This window comes from Octodon degus, unplaced genomic scaffold (assembly GCF_000260255.1).
Source record: "Octodon degus isolate 3935 unplaced genomic scaffold, OctDeg1.0 scaffold00261, whole genome shotgun sequence".
Lineage (NCBI taxonomy): Eukaryota > Metazoa > Chordata > Mammalia > Rodentia > Octodontidae > Octodon > Octodon degus.
This window is the reverse complement of record NW_004524837.1, coordinates 1,894,632-1,910,063: the sequence shown is the minus strand read 5'-3', so window position 1 is coordinate 1,910,063 and position 15,432 is coordinate 1,894,632. Positions and strand designations below refer to the sequence as shown.

At 48.6% G+C, this 15,432-nt stretch overlaps 1 protein-coding gene across 1 annotated transcript; it reads left to right on the top strand.

Moving 5' to 3' along the window:
• Positions 1 to 3,327: 3,327 nt before the first annotated feature.
• Positions 3,328 to 4,278, top strand: Gpr31 (G protein-coupled receptor 31). The gene has a single exon (XM_004646235.1). The coding sequence runs from the start codon at positions 3,328 to 3,330 to the stop codon at positions 4,276 to 4,278; it is 951 nt and encodes a 316-aa protein (XP_004646292.1).
• Positions 4,279 to 15,432: the final 11,154 nt, after the last annotated feature.

The following is a 15,432-nucleotide window of genomic DNA, read 5'->3' as shown; positions in this document are numbered from 1 at the left end:
AGTAGTCAGACTTCCCAGAAGCTGGAGGAGCAACAGGCAGTGAAGAGGTTGGTGGTGGGTAGGCGTGGAATGAGTGAAGGTGAAAGGTGACACAACCTCCAGAGTCAACGTAAAGGCCACCATTCGGGCAGCTGTCAAAATGCCACTCATCCTACACGGGGGCCAGCAGCGTTCCCTACCCTGAACTCACTTGTCACCGCTGACTTGTGTTTTTCTCCTTTCCCACCTCATTGTCATGTGCACCACAACAACTGCACCTTCTCAAGGGCCCATCCACCACGATCTAGGCCTCCTAAAGTCAATAAGTATCATAAGTAGCACAAGGCTTTGTATTCTCAGCACAAAATGAGTCGCCCTTCATAGTCTCCAAGTGCACTGAACAGAGGACTGTGGAGACTATTCCTGAGTTGTCATCCCCTGAGCCATGCCTTCATGTACAGAGATGTGATACCCACGCCCTTGGAATGTCACACCTGATAGCAACATCCTTCTGTGTCTGAGGTTATACAACAGGCAGCCAACGACAGCTTGCATAGGGGCAGTGGCTCTAGATCACAAGGTGATACAGTGGGCTTCTGATCATGCAGGATCAGCTCCACCACAGACAGACTGGGACAGGGTCAGCACAAGAGTGGTCAGCCATGCCAGTGGACAGGGCCTGACAAACCCTGGATTCTGAGCTCAACTTCCCAGCTAGCTATATTCTGTGTCAAACAGGGAAATTGAGGAGCTGTCCCAACTCCAGGGAGGGGACGTGAGAGCTCCTGCTGGACTGTGTCTACACCTGTTCTATGTAGCTGCACTTGGCTGCCTCTGCCCTGTGTCTTCTCCCCATAATAAACAGTAGCTATGAGTAGCGTTGATGGCTAAGGTGCTGGTGTCAAGTGTTACTAACTTTGCAAAGGTATAATAAAGGACTGTTTCTTTGTGAAAAAAGAGAATATATATATTACATATATTAGGATAGATATACAGCTATTTTCTCTTAGTTCATTGAGAATAAAAGCTTGTACTAATATTGTTTAGACAAGATATCCTGTCTACATCTTCTCCTCTGAATAACTACTATGAAAACAACAATATGCAATGTATTAATTATTGTAACTGTCCTACTAACCTATTTTTAAACTGTTTCATCACTATTTTTTTTCTCGTTAAAATGAACAATAATAAAAAAGAACACTGTGTCTCATGGAAACTACAGTATCCCACTAGGGCTGGTCACCTTGCAGACAAGTAACAGGAGAGTGTAAGTCAGAGCCTTACTCAGGGTCTCAGTTACTCTTCCCTCGTTGCTGGGACAAATACCCAACAACCAAAATGAAGGAAAGAAGGATTGATTTAGCTCACAGTTACTGGAGGTTTCAGTGAGTACTCAGCTGCCTCCAAGGCAGACTGGCCCATGGCAGAGAGAACAGCTCATGATGGCGGCAGAGAGCAGGCACAAAATGGAGGAGCAGCAGCAACAAGGGCAACAGAGAGGAAGTCTGTCTCTCTGTCTCTCTTATATTACATTCAGGCTATCTTTCCCAGGCTGGTGTATCACTCACACCCATAATCCCAGCAGGACTCAGACCCATAATCCTAGACTGGGATCATCCATAATCTCAGTGGATTATGAGCTAATCTCAAACTCTAGAAGTCACCACCCCATGACTGCATGAAGCTTTGGGGGGGTGACACCTATACACAAATCATAACACTCAGCTTGTGAATATAGCTACCTTTCTGCTTGTTGTCAGCCAGAAAAGAAATGCAGAAAAAGAAAAACACACAGAATTACATTTCCATGTTGGCTTAAAGCAATAATTCGGTCTTCACTTAAAGTTAGAAACAAATGTGTTTATCAAACAACGTGTGCACAAAATCATAAAGACTGAAGTGAACTCAGTGTACTAAGAAGGTGGAGTATTAAGTAAACAGCATGGGATAATAGGTTTTCTGGGGATAAGGCTTGATATGGCAATGTGCATAGGAGAGAAGCTCAGATACCTTAAAACAGGTGACGTGAAGAACAATTCAATGTCTTTCAAAGGCAGGAAAGAGAAATCAATGTGCTAAGAAAAAGAATTTCTCTTAGGATGGAAAATATTTGTTGGCAAATACCTATGTTGCCAGTTGAGCAAAGGATTGATTTTGAGTTATTTAAACCAAAATCTGGAATTATAGTTCTTAGTGACTGTCAAGGTTTTCAGTGCATTGAGATAAAGATTATTATTATTTTTTTTTTTTTTGCTACATCTGTGCAACTACCCTTCCTGAAGGATTGAATTGGTTACCTGCTCCTCTGGCTGTCACTGTGTGAGGCAACATGGTCACCAGCTGCCCCTCACCTGTAGCTCAAGGTTGCATGCCAGCCTCTCATTCTGAGGAGCTGTTCTGGAGAGAAGCCTACCACGGGAGGACCCTTGGTCATGATAGGTGCCAGAGCGGGGTTTGCCTGATTGAGATGTTGGGAAGACTCTCCAAAAGAGCATCTTCTTAGAAAATCAAGAAGCAAGGGAACTTGCATCCCCCAGAGAGGGAGGGTGTGATTGGAGGCCTGGGAAGGAAAGTGCCTGGAAGAAGTGAAGTAGGAATACACACCAAGCCATCACATAACCAGGGACCCAGTGGGTTTCCATCAACATGGTCTTTCGCTGAGCTCAGAAATGAAGTCTGACTCCCTGCACTGTACATAGGGCGAATGTGGAGCAGTGTGCTCTGGCTCTGAGCTGAGAGGGTCCTGGCCCCAGCACTCTTTGGCCTGTGACCCTCCCCAGCCTCCTGCTCCTGCTTCTCTTCCTCCTTCTTCATTTTTCTCCTTTTTTGAGGCAAGATTTCACTATGCGGCCAAACTGGCCTTAAATTCACTGTATACTCTAGGCTGGCCTCGAACTCACAGCAATCCTCCTGCCTCTTCCTCCTGAGCGCTGAAAGTGTACACCACCACACCAGGCTTCCATTTCTACTATGGAGCTTAACACTGCATCTGCTGCCTCTTGTTGCTGAATATTTCCTGAGGTAAGTTAGCTCTGCTCACTAAATTTTCTCAGCACATTGGGGCCTTGGCTCTGGGGCCAGTGATGAGAACTGAAACAGGATCTCTCTTTTTTAGAGTAAAACAAAACATAGCAAAAGTGTAAGGGACTTCCCTCCTCCCCTGATGATCCTCTTTTCTCAAGCAAATTTTGGGCCACCCTGAACTCAGTTCTATTGCTGGTTCAGAATTTTTTCTCATAAAGAAAATACAGACCTTGTCTGGTCTCCTTCTCTTTAGGGGAAAGAGTGCAGCAAAGTCTACTCGCCGGTCACTCTGCTGAAGTTTCCCCAGCACTTGGTCAGGTCATGGTGCTCCCCAACTGCTCAACCACCAGCCCCATGGTGGACACAGCTGTGGGCACCCTTCTGGCCCTGGAGTGTGGGCTGGGCCTGCCAGGCAATGCCATCGCCCTGTGGACCTTCTTCCGACTCAAGGTGTGGAAGCCTTACGCCGTCTACCTATTCAGCCTGGTGGTGGCTGACCTGCTGCTGACCACCTGCCTGCCATTCTATGCCACCTTCTACCTGACTCACAGGGACTGGGGCCTGGACCTTGACACCTGCCAGGTCCTGCTTTTCCTGCTATCCTTCAGCCGGGTGGTGGGGGTGGCCTTCCTGGCTGCAGTGGCCTTAGACCGTTACCTGCGTGTGGTGCACCCTCGGCTCAAGGTCAACCTTCTGCCCCTGCAGGCGACCTGGGGCATCTCAATCCTTGTCTGGCTTCTCTTGGGCGCCCTCACCTTCCACAGCCAGTTCATCTCCACACCTGCCTGGAATGCTGCCAAGTGTACCAGCTTCTATCCTGTGGCCAAGACCTCTGGCATCACCTGGCAGGAGGGTTTCTTTCTCCTTCAGCTGCTCCTTCCCTTTGGCCTTGTTGTGTTCTGCAATTCAGGTATCCTCAGGACCCTTCAGAGGCGACTGCGAGAGCCTGCCAGGCAGCCCCAGCTGCAGAGGGCCAAGGTGCTGGTCGCCGTGGTGCTGCTGCTGTTCATGCTGTGCTTCCTGCCCAGCGCGCTGACCAGTATCCTGGTGCACATTCTCAGAGGCTTAGGCCACTGTGGGGTCCTGCGTGTGGTGGTGCACATGGCCAACATTGCAGGCAGCCTCACCTACCTGCACAGCGTGCTGAGCCCCGTGCTGTACTGCTTCTCCAACCGGGCCTTCACTCACTCCTACCGCAAGGTGCTTCACAGCATGCGGGGCCGGAGCAGGACCACCAGGGCCCCCAGCATTGACAAGGACTCCTGCTCCTGATGCAGCTGCTGCCTCTGCTCCTGCTCATGCAGGACTGCCTGGGGTTTAAACAAGGACCCCTACAATTTGAGGACTGCAGAGGCAGGGGGATCATGGACGTGCTAGAGCTACTATGGTTGTGATGTGCATTCTCAGGACGGAGCTCTGCTACTTTGCAAGCAGTCAGCAACCAGAGCCCACTTAGTGCAGAAGCTGGGCAACTTCCCTGTTGCCAAGTGAGAAGCCACACTTGGAGAAGCAGAACGGCTGTGTCTATAAGAAAGAGAGGAAGGCTGAAAGCTGGTACTTCCTAATGCCATGGGCCTCGCAAGTCATTTTCACTTCATTTTTTAATTGTTAAATTGTATATATGTTTCTATTGGTATATATTTATGATACATGATAATTCAATCATCTTGGGAATTTGGCACATGTACATATTATATCTTGATTATTTTTATTTTTTGTGCTTCGGTTTGCCACTGCAGTTAGCTGTACTTTCTGTCTACCTACTGCATAGACTGTGACAACTAATGCTGGCAACGCCCAGGCTCTGAGGAGCTTTGAACTTACCTATGTTATGACAGTTTGTGCTCCGCTCATTTTGTCTGTAAAATTTCTGTTTCTATAAAAATTCACTTCACTTTATAGTTTATCCATTGTGTTGAAGACAGGGCATTTAATTCCCTCATTCAATAATAAAAGCAAATACTTTTCTGCTAAATTTCTCAAAACAGCCTCTTACTTCTTGCTGAAGTTTCAATTTCAAAATACTTTTAAAACTGGCTTCCACCCATTGAAGGAAAGTCTCCCAGGAGAAATGCACAAGTAAACTATGGACTTGCATTTAAAATGATCAGCTCCAGCCTGATTCCCAGCATGACTTACAGAGGCCGCAGGAATTGCCAGACTAGCAGTCCCCCCAGGAAGAGGAGGCCATGGTGTCTGGCTCTCACCCTCTGAGGCCTTTGCAGTGCTGTGCTTTTTCATCTCATCCCTGGGAGACTATGCCCTGAACTTGTAGCTCAGCATGATAGCATAAGACTTCCAAGTTACCTTCCTGTCTGCCAAATCTCCAGCTCTCTGCTTATACCAATTAGTATGGGCAGGACAAAAAGGAACCTCCAGTGCTGGGCCAGGTGGGCAGTGGCTCCACCTTCCTCCCACGTACGTGCCCCACACTGTGCCATCCTTAGAGTCAACACTGGTGGCACTGGCCTTAAGAAATGTCAAGCCACCTCCCACCACAAGGCCCTCTCTGAACAGGTAATTCCTAATCAGAACTCCATTTGAAATGCTGGCAGCGTATGTTCTTCCTCTTTGCTAGGAAGTGTAGAAAAAGGGAGTGTGCTATTTTCTTGGACCAACCGCTGTGGAATATGCACTCAGTTAGCAATCCTCGTTTCCCTAAGAAAGCAGAGTGCCAAAGGGCGGAGAAGGAACCTCGATCAGGTGAAGACACAGGCTCTGACACGCCTGCTGACTCCCCTTCCAGATGAAAAGATGTACCCCATTTCCCTTCCCCAGACCTAATGCGCACTCTTAAGTGCTGCTTTAAGGAACCTAATACTACACACACACACACACACACACACACACACACACACACACACATCTGTATAATGCCGCAAACCCAGCACAGCCTGCTGCTTGGCCACACGATCCTGCATCAGAAGTTTCTTAACCTTCCCCTGCTGCTGGGCAGTAAGACTGGTGACTACAGCTGAAGACAGGTGTGGCACACTCACCGTCAGGCACACTCAATGCAGGGCATGCTCACCATCGGGCACGCTCACTGCAGGGCACACTCACCATCAGGCATGCTCACTGCAGTGCACACTCACCATCGGGCATGCTCACTGCAGTGCACACTCACCATCGGGTACACTCACTGCAGGACACACTCACCATAAGGCACGCTCACTGCAACACACACTCAGAGTTCCTCTGCCAGTTTCCTGGACAGAGATACAGTCGAGGTATCCAGGAACTTTGAGGCAACCCTGACTCCTCAGTCACCCCCAACCTCCTGATTCAGCTGGTCTGGCTGAGGAGGGACCTAGCACAAGACTTCAAATCCTCTCCTTGATTCTACGGATAGGCAGTGGACAAATGGCCTGGGGAGTAGTGTCCTGTTCCATCATTTGTTGGCTCTGAGACCACTCTCAGTGTCCTTCAGCTGTCCTTCAGCTATACAATGTCCTTCAGCTGCCATTTCCAACTCCTCAATAATTCTCTTTTTTCCATTCACTTCTCCAACCACATGGTGGGACCTAGAGACAATTTTTACCTGTCTGCCCCATCACAGGCCTGGCATAGGATGGATATACAGAGACCTGGATATTGAAAGGGGGAGATTAATTAAAGGCTTATAACCTTCTTTCTGTCTAGTAAATCCTTTGGATTTATAAGGATTCCATCTGACTCATTTTATTCCTCTCATCTGTAAAGTGGGATGCTTTTGGTCTAGAATTATGTGAACAGCCCTGAGATGGGGCCTAAGCACCCAGTGTCACCTTGTCAAGAGACAATGCTGAGGGTAGGCGTCCTCATTCTCTCCCGAAACATCACCTACTGATAAGGAACGACCCCAGGAAACAGGACAGGTGTGACAGTGAAGTAGGTCTCTGAGCACAGCCGTTTGGCCAACAGTAGTAGGTTTTGATTTCTCTCTTGCCAGCGCTGGCCACTTGCCACAGCGAGGGAGGCTACAGTCCAACCAGAGAGCCCTGCTGACTGGCCTCTGCCCTGGCTAGAGGCAGGCCTAGCCAACAGCCAGAAGCCTCAGATTCTGAGTGCAGAGTTTCTCTTCCGTACTGAGATGGGGCTCTCACTTGGGCAAGTTTCTGTTGCACTTGCTCTTTCTCTTTCCACCTCTGCTACGCAGCGGGCCCCTCCTCTGCAGCACGTGGGTCCTCTAGACGCAGGGCATTGGTTCAGACCCCTCAATCCCATCCTATGGTCCCTACCTGTCTCTGTGGTCTCAAGATCTTCCTGCAAGACCCCCTCCCCGTGCTGACAGCAGCAACACCCAGCAGCCTCCTACCCTCTGTGTCTCTCTCTGTGTCCTCCTAGCCCACCAGACCCTCAAAGCTTTAAGTGGGTGACTCACCTTTAGACCCAGCACTTTGCTGAGAGCCTGGCAGACACTGGGCACTTCATAGACAAAGGACATATGGACATAAATGAAAGCTTCACCTCACTCAAAATTAACAAAAACAACAACAAAAACTATTATTTAATAGCTTGGCTTTTGAAAACATAATCTGAAGTTTTGGACCCAGAGGCAAACTTAAAAGCAGTGTCTTTTAAAATTCTCTAGGAAGCAGTTAGCACAGACAAGGCTGTTCTTTACTAAAGAAAGCTTTTCCTCTGTACTTCTGAATTATTTCTGCCAGTAATTTAATCAATACTATGGATTCATTTAGGATAAATCGGGATAAGGAATATTTCCACCTTGGTCTTTGAGCTTGCGCAGGAGTTAGATGGCTTTCAGAGGCTTCCTCTCTTAGGAGTGCACACATATGAGGCGGTCTCCTTCAAAAGGCCACTTGTAATGTTTGAGGGTAAGGCACAGCTCAGGGTGGTGACAGCCTCAGGGGCAGTAAGCATGTCCAATGTCCTGGGTACCCCCACCTGTCTCCAGAGCCCAGGACACTTCCTATTGCGTGAAACTGAAACTGTCCCCAGCCCACACTCACCCATCCCCCGCCGCCTTTCCCTGTCGCCATCCGACTTTCTGTCTCTGACTGTGGTGGTGCTGGGGATCTCATGATGGAAACTTACAACATGTGTCCTTTGTGACTGGATTCTTCCGCCTGCACAGCGTTCTCAAGCTCCATCCGTCAGAATTTCCTTCCTTTTAAGATGAAATGATGCTCCACTGCATAGTCAGCGTGCATTCGGCCACATTCACCCTCTGATGGGAACTGGAGCAGCTTCCATCTTCTGTCACTTGAGGCTAACGCTGCCGTGAACGTGAGCACACATGTATCTGGTTAGATCTTGCTCCGCGTTTGTTCAGGTGTGCAGCTGGGCTCAGTGATCCTCTGGCTATGTAGTCACTCAGTTTTTAATTTTTCAAGGGCTCTCCACATGGTTTCCCACAGGGACTGACCCACAAGCAGTGCACAAGGGCTTCAATTTCTCTGCATCTTTCCTGACACTTGTTATTTTCATTTATTTTCTAGTTTCCATCCTAGGGGGTCTAAAGAAGTTCTTTCTTGAGAGTCACAAGACATTTAATGTCTTCAGAGGCTAAGAAGAAAGCCCTACACTTAGATCCTGGGTACACCACTGGGCTAACATTGACTATTATTTACCTACTTTCTAGTTTCCTGTATTAGCCCACTAGGTAGGTGTAACAAAATACCTTAGATTGGAGGACTCACCAGCACAAATTGACTGCTCACAGTTCTGGAGAAGCCAAGGTGCTGGAAAATTTGGTGTCTAGCAAGGGCGGTTGACTGCTTCAGAGATGGAGTCTTGTTGCTGGGTCCTCCAACGCAGAAGGGGTCAGGGTGCTCCCCAAATCTCTTTGTCAAGGGCACTGATCTCACATGTGATGGCAGAGCCCTCATTGCCCTGTCATGTCTCCCCAGACACACCTCTTAGCACTCTCTTGCTGGGTACTAGGTTCCAACACAGGTTTGGGGAGGAGGAGACTCACCTTCAGACTGCAGCACCATTGTTCTCCTTACTGCCTTTGCTTTGGCCTGTTTCCACTTACCTATATTTTGATTTCTCTGATATCCAGTTATGCACTGGTAAACTTACCCTCTGAGGAAAAAAAAGCAGAGCAAATTTTGATTTGCAGCACTTGCTAATTTACATGGTGTACATACTTCCCACCAGGGCTGATTTTAAACTACTGGCTGTTTTCAGAACTGGCTTGCCAAGCTCCTGAGCACACATGGCTGGCTCTCTCGAATGCTGTGTCCTCACTTCTTTGCAGCCTGACCCTCAGTTCCTGAAAATGACAAGTATCTTGCTCTCTCCCTGGTGTCTCCATGTAGACAAGTATATGTGGGCAGAACTGAAGTACACAAAGGCAATATAAAGGCCTTCCTGCAGACCCTTGTAGGAAAGGGTCCTCAAAGCGCTGGCAAGGAGGACAGGCTCAGGGTTCAGCTTGGGAAGCACGAGGGCTCCTGGCCTCAGCCCCGTCCATTTAATCCTGTGCAGCCCTGCTTCTGGAACCTTGCAAAAAGGCCCTGCATGAAGCTTTTCCTCTTTCCAACCACCCTATGCCAGCATACTCAATCACAGAACACAGGCAACCCAGTGGCCAGAAGACAGTGGGTGGAGAGCTGGAGGAGTGAGTTGGTAGTAACTGCAGGGTACTGAAAACAGGGGCTTCCAAAGACCAGACAAAAAGACCGGGGCAGGGTGCAGGAAGCAGAGCCTCCACCTCCAGAGTAACTCAGGACGCTAAGCAGACAGTGCACACGTGTCGCCTCCATGGCAAGGACGGCTCCAGTCCACTCCTCTGCCTGGAGGCTCCCAACGCAGCAGTGCATGAGTCTGTTGGTACCAACAGTCTCCTGTGGGAGGCTCCACCAGGCTCCAGGATCGCACATGACTCACGCCGCTCCCTGCAATGAGCCAATTTTGTAGTAACACACAACCAATAAGGGAAGTTAGTGCTGCTCTTGGACAATGCACCAGAGGAAAAGAAAACTTGTAAATCCAGAACATGTTAACCAAAAACCCTACAGGATTTCCCCTCTATATAGTTTATCAAAAAATATACAATAACAGGGTGTAATTTTTCTTTCTGGTTTCAACGTTCTTGTCAAGGACAGAAGCACTAATATTGGATTCAAACTACACTGTCACCCTCTAAACTAAACCCATGAGATACAGCACAGAGGAAACCAGAGGAAAGGCTGGCTTTTGCCTGCCTCATCTGCCCAGGGTAGCAATGTGCACCTGTCCACAGGCCTTCCTCTGCACGCCTGTCTCACCAGCAGTGCCTGGGTGAACCCGTCTCACAGTACAGTGATTCCATCAGGGAGCCGAAACAGTCCTGCACATCCGGGATCAGTACTCAGTGAGCTCACTCCACAGCTAAGCTGCTGGGCCACGCACGGGACAGCTCACCCACCCACCTGCCCACCAGCCACCCCACTGGGATTCTTATCTCAAGAGCAGCTCCGGCTTCTCTCTTGTCTACTCCAGAAAGCTGGGGACAGCTGCCTGCTGCTGGAAGTCTCCTAACAAATTAAATCGGAGCTGCAGAGAGCAGAGTGGGCAGAAACCTACATTGTGCTCCACCCCCGATGCCAGCATGGGGAGGAGGACAGCACAGCGCCTGGCCTCTGGCTCCAGGGTACAGGTACTCCCTGGGCATATGGAGTGAAAGAGAGACTTATAGGGTCCTAGACACATGGGCCACCGTCACCGCACATCCCTGGCAGTATCTGATGACAGACATGTGATGGAGATGAGACCCAAGGTTCTCACTGTCCCTTTCCACTGAGGCATCCCTTCAGAGCAGACATCTAGAGAAGGAGAGGAAGGTGAAAGAACTGTGAGCCCTGTGGCACAGCCCTGACAATCTGGCTGCTAGAAACTATTGATTGCTGGTCCCTGCAGGCACTAATATCAACAGCCTATGCCTTGCTATGTTCTTGTATTTTAATGTCCCTCCCCCAGTAAGTGCGAGGGTTCATTTATGTGTCTACTTCACCGACCAAACATCATCCAGATGTTGCTGTGAAGGTCTGTTCTGACCAGGTTGGTCATCAGTGAGCAGCTGGCTGATTTCAAATCAGACAGATGTGCCTCTGTGGCGTGAGTGGCCTTGTCTAATCAGTGCAAGGCATTCAGGCTTTAGGAATGCCGGGGTTTCCTGAAGAAGGAGTCCTGGCCAAGGTGGAGATGGGAGAGGCTTCCAGCCTCCTCTCCTGCTCTGTGTGTATTGGGACTGCCAGTCCCTATGCCCATCCTAGCAGATCTGCTGCTTTGGGGATCTTGGATGGACTGTTGGAAAAACAAGCTCTGTCCCACCCTCCACTGTCTGAGGCTTGCATCTGTCTGAGGCAGCAGTGTCAGTGACGGCAGGTGTCCAAGGCCTATTTTTGTTGTATTATTTCCATTTTTGTCACCTCCTGCGTCTCTCACACCTTTCATGCCTCTCAACCTCAGACTTTCTCCTCTGTCACACAGCAATTACCCTCTCTTCTCGGAAGAAGTCACATCCATTTACCCAGCCCAAAGATTCTTTCTTGTTTTTGGTCTTTTCTTTTTTCTTTTTTTTTTTTTTTTTCCTTTTGAGACAAAAAGACAGCACTATTCGCTTCAGGCTGGCCTTGGGCTCCCTTTGTAGCCCAGGCTGGTCTCAAACCCTCGATGATCCTCCTGCCTCAGCCTCCCAAGTGCTGGGATTACAGGTATGTGCCACCATGCCTGGCCCAAACTTTCTTACATGCAGTGGTCTCAGAGTTTGCTTCAGTTCCACATCAAACTGGATGATTCCCTAGCTATCTCACCTGCATCCTGAGATTGTATATTGCTATTAAGAAAATAGAAATTCAGCAAGAAAAGGCAGGTTTCTTTTTGACTCCTGGATAGGGCAATCTGCTCTATTGTCTGCAATCTTATAATTTTTCCTTTAGCATCAAAACCAAAGCCAACTTGCAGCAGACCTACAGCCACTTAACACATACATGAGACCGACTGGTGCTGTCAAGGCCTTTGGCTGGCAGAGCCACATTGAAAGTTCACTTAGTGATAGTAAGTGTGATTAAATTTTAAAACTACCAGGAAAAGAAATGCCACTTAAACCCAACTGAGAACTTAGGGTGGGAATGCACTGGGTGTTCTGGAGATAGGATTCCTCCTCTAAACGCAGGGGGCGTTTGGCACATGTGGGGGAGCTGAGGGTCAGAGTTCAGGGTCCTAAGGTACACATCAGTGATGAGAGGAACCCGTGTGGAGGAAATCCCCCCGCCTCTGGGCTTCCTTTTCCTCATTTTCCATGCACCTGAAGTATTCAGACATCGTTTGGGAAGGGCTTTGGTGCAGCTACGTCCCAAGCCCGTCATGCTGGGAACCTTCTCCACCTAATTGCACTACCTACAACACACTGAAAGCAATTAAAACTTTTTTTTTTAAATTCCAAAACGTCTTGTCTCTTTGATTCCCAACACCAGAATTTTAGGACTTCAAGAGTGGGCTGCCTAGAAAGTGCATTATATATATATATATATATATATATATATATATATATATATATCTTTGTCCAAGTACAAAAGGAAAAGTGATTGAACACAAAAGAAGGAAGCAGAGGGTAAAAATGACGCAGGCAAAGTTGCCTGGAACCCGCAGCATTTCCGCGATCATGCGGCCTGTGTAGAAGGTGGGCAGGCAGGGAGGAAAGCATTGGCTGCGGAGGTGGACAAGGGCACCCCATCCTTCGTGGGGGAAGTGAATGCGGCTTCAGACTCCATCCAGAGACAGCAGGGGCTCTGCGCTGTATGGCTCAGCCTGCCCTCGTTACCATGGTAACTGTAAGCCGTCTTTGGGATCTCAATGAAAAGGATGTGCCTGGCGTCCTTTGTTCAGTGGGGGAATATGGGGAGGGTCTGCCAATCTCCCGGAGAGGTGTAGGACAGCAGACCAACAGTGTCCACGACATCGGAAGGAAGGCTCTGTGCCAGCTTCCTCAAGAAATAGGCACTCACAGCCTCGGGGCTGAAGCACGTGGCCTTCCTCTCATTTTACACTTGGGGTCCAGTCGTCCTCCGTCTGGGCCTGTGACCAGGCCTACCCATGCAGGCAGGGCGCTGCTGTGACATTGCCGAGGCAGGACAGACATTTGCAGAGAGACAGCAGCAGGAGTGAGTGGCAGGCCTCCAGGGGGTGGCAATTGTAGGAACCAAGGGAGCACATTGCTCTGCTTCCTACATTGGTAATTTGGAAATGATCCCTGACCAAAAAGCCACTTGCGTGGGTCTATGAGCACTCACGCAAAAATAATGTGGGGAGCCTGCAGGCACACAGTGGGCATCCACGCGGCAGGGCGCTCACCTAGTGCGCCAAGGCCCTGGGTTAGTCTTCAGTGCTGTGAGTGCAGTGGAACCGCAAGTGCAACTCCAGGCGAGCAGTCAAGACAGTCCATAGAAAGGACCCTGCGGAGGTCTAGAGAGCCTTGGCCTTGTCTGTGAAGGATAGCATGGCATTGTCCCAGCCAGCCAAGGAGGGGCTGAGTGGGGCCACATGCTGCAGAAGACAAGAGAGAGCAGAAGCGTGCCTGAGCATGTGGAGTACCACCACAGGAAGCCCACCAGGGCAGAGCACAGGGCCCCTGAGAGGTGGCCCTCGCCATGCCTGCAGATTGAGCTAATAATGACCCCCGCCACAGGCACCAGATCACATGGGCAGAAGGACACCCAGCTGGAAGGTACACCTCTGGGAAGAAGGAAGGCGGGATGTGGGGGTGGGACTTGGTGATGGGGGTCTTCGCTGTGGAGGGGGTGGGGGTACAGCTGTCACACTCGAGAGCTGCTGAGCCCCGTGCTTGGGTCCACTGGATAAGGAGACCTTCACAAAGACAGTTTAAGGGATGACAGGACAAGGGCCATATGTCAGGGTCCAGGGTAGATATGGCACTGCCTACATAGGGCTAAAGGTGGAAAGGAGGGCAAAGAAAGAAATGGGGGGGTCTCCTTGCCTGGATGTGCAAGCCCTGGGTTCAGGACTGATAGAAAAGCAAAGAAGAAGGAAATGAAAAGAACAGAAAATGAAAGAAGAGAGGATATGAAAGAAGAAAAAATAGAAGTGAGGACTTTCAGTTGTGTGATTCATTTTGTTTTATTATTGGGTGTGTACAGTAACAAAATGCTTTTCTGCCTGACCATGCAGGAGGAGCCAGGACAGGAGGGAGCGTGTGACCTCACTGTGGGGAGTGAAGGACCAGGTAAGAGGGCCTCGGGGGCAGGAGCCCAGGACCAGGTAAAACCTCCTCTTTCACAGGGCTGCAGAAGCTGAGCAGTTGAACACCAAGATTCCAGAGGGCGACAGAGATGGTCAACTGCCACCTGCTGGCCTGATTCTCAGTGAATATGTAACAATAAGTGTCAGCACCATGTTATGCCTAAGATGTTTGATATGCAGACAGATAGTGAGATTAAGCTTAACAGCCTAGGTTGTATGGTAATAACAAGAAGCTTGTCTTCTGGATGGTTAACAACCTAAGTTTGCAGACCAAAATTAGAGAAAAAGGAGGGCCATAAGGAAAGCCAAGATTTTGGGCCTAGCCTGCTAAGGTCAATTAAGACTCAGGACATATGAGAACTTGTACTGTAATGACATGTAACTCAGTAGTGTCCCAAATTTTCTGATCAAGGAGATTATGGGGCCAAAGAGGAAAGTGATCAATGATGTAGAGTGTGCCTAAGGAGAGTCACATGGAGAGAAAACATTCTCTCAGGCTTTCACAGAGAGCACATTGGCCAAGCAATAGCCGTGACTCATCCACATGGTTGACACGGACAAAGGATCTGCAATCTGAGGTACAGGATCTCAGGATAAATCCTGAGGGGATTTCACTGACCTTATCAGACCCAAAAGCTACAATTCTTGTTACATAGGTCTTGCTTTATCTTTTTCTTAACCATCCAGCAGAAAAGTATAAAAACGGAGTATAAGAAGTAAAGCCATGCTGTTATGTTGAGCTGTAGGGGATTCAGATCAACAATTTCTGACATTGCCAGTGAAATGGAAGACCCAATACTATTATGGAATACAGGACTCTTTTGGAATATTTTGCTGAGTTCACACACCTATAATATTCAAATAACGGAACTAAACAAAAAAGGGGATATAGATGAATGTCCATTTTGTATCTGTGTCCATTTTGTATCATAACCATTCATACAAAATGTCCATTTTGTATCCTGACCATTCAAAATGGTTAGGATAGATATATCGTTACATTCTGTTAATGAATAGAGGGATTTGTTCTAATAGTGTTTGTAAATAGGATATCATGTCTGCATCTTGTACAGCAATTAACCACTAGCAAGACAGTATGCAATGTGTTAATTATTGAAACTGTCCTACCAATTTGATTTGAAAAAAAAATTCAGAAACCTTCCCCCCCTAAAAAAAAAATAAATAAAACAAAATAAGTGGCAGCAGCCAAACACCAGTCAAGTGGAGCTGAGCCAC

Coding starts and splice junctions, on each gene's coding strand:
- Gpr31 (XM_004646235.1), top strand. CDS start 3,328: ATGGTGCTCCCCAACTGCTCAACCACCAGCCCCATGGTGGACACAGCT.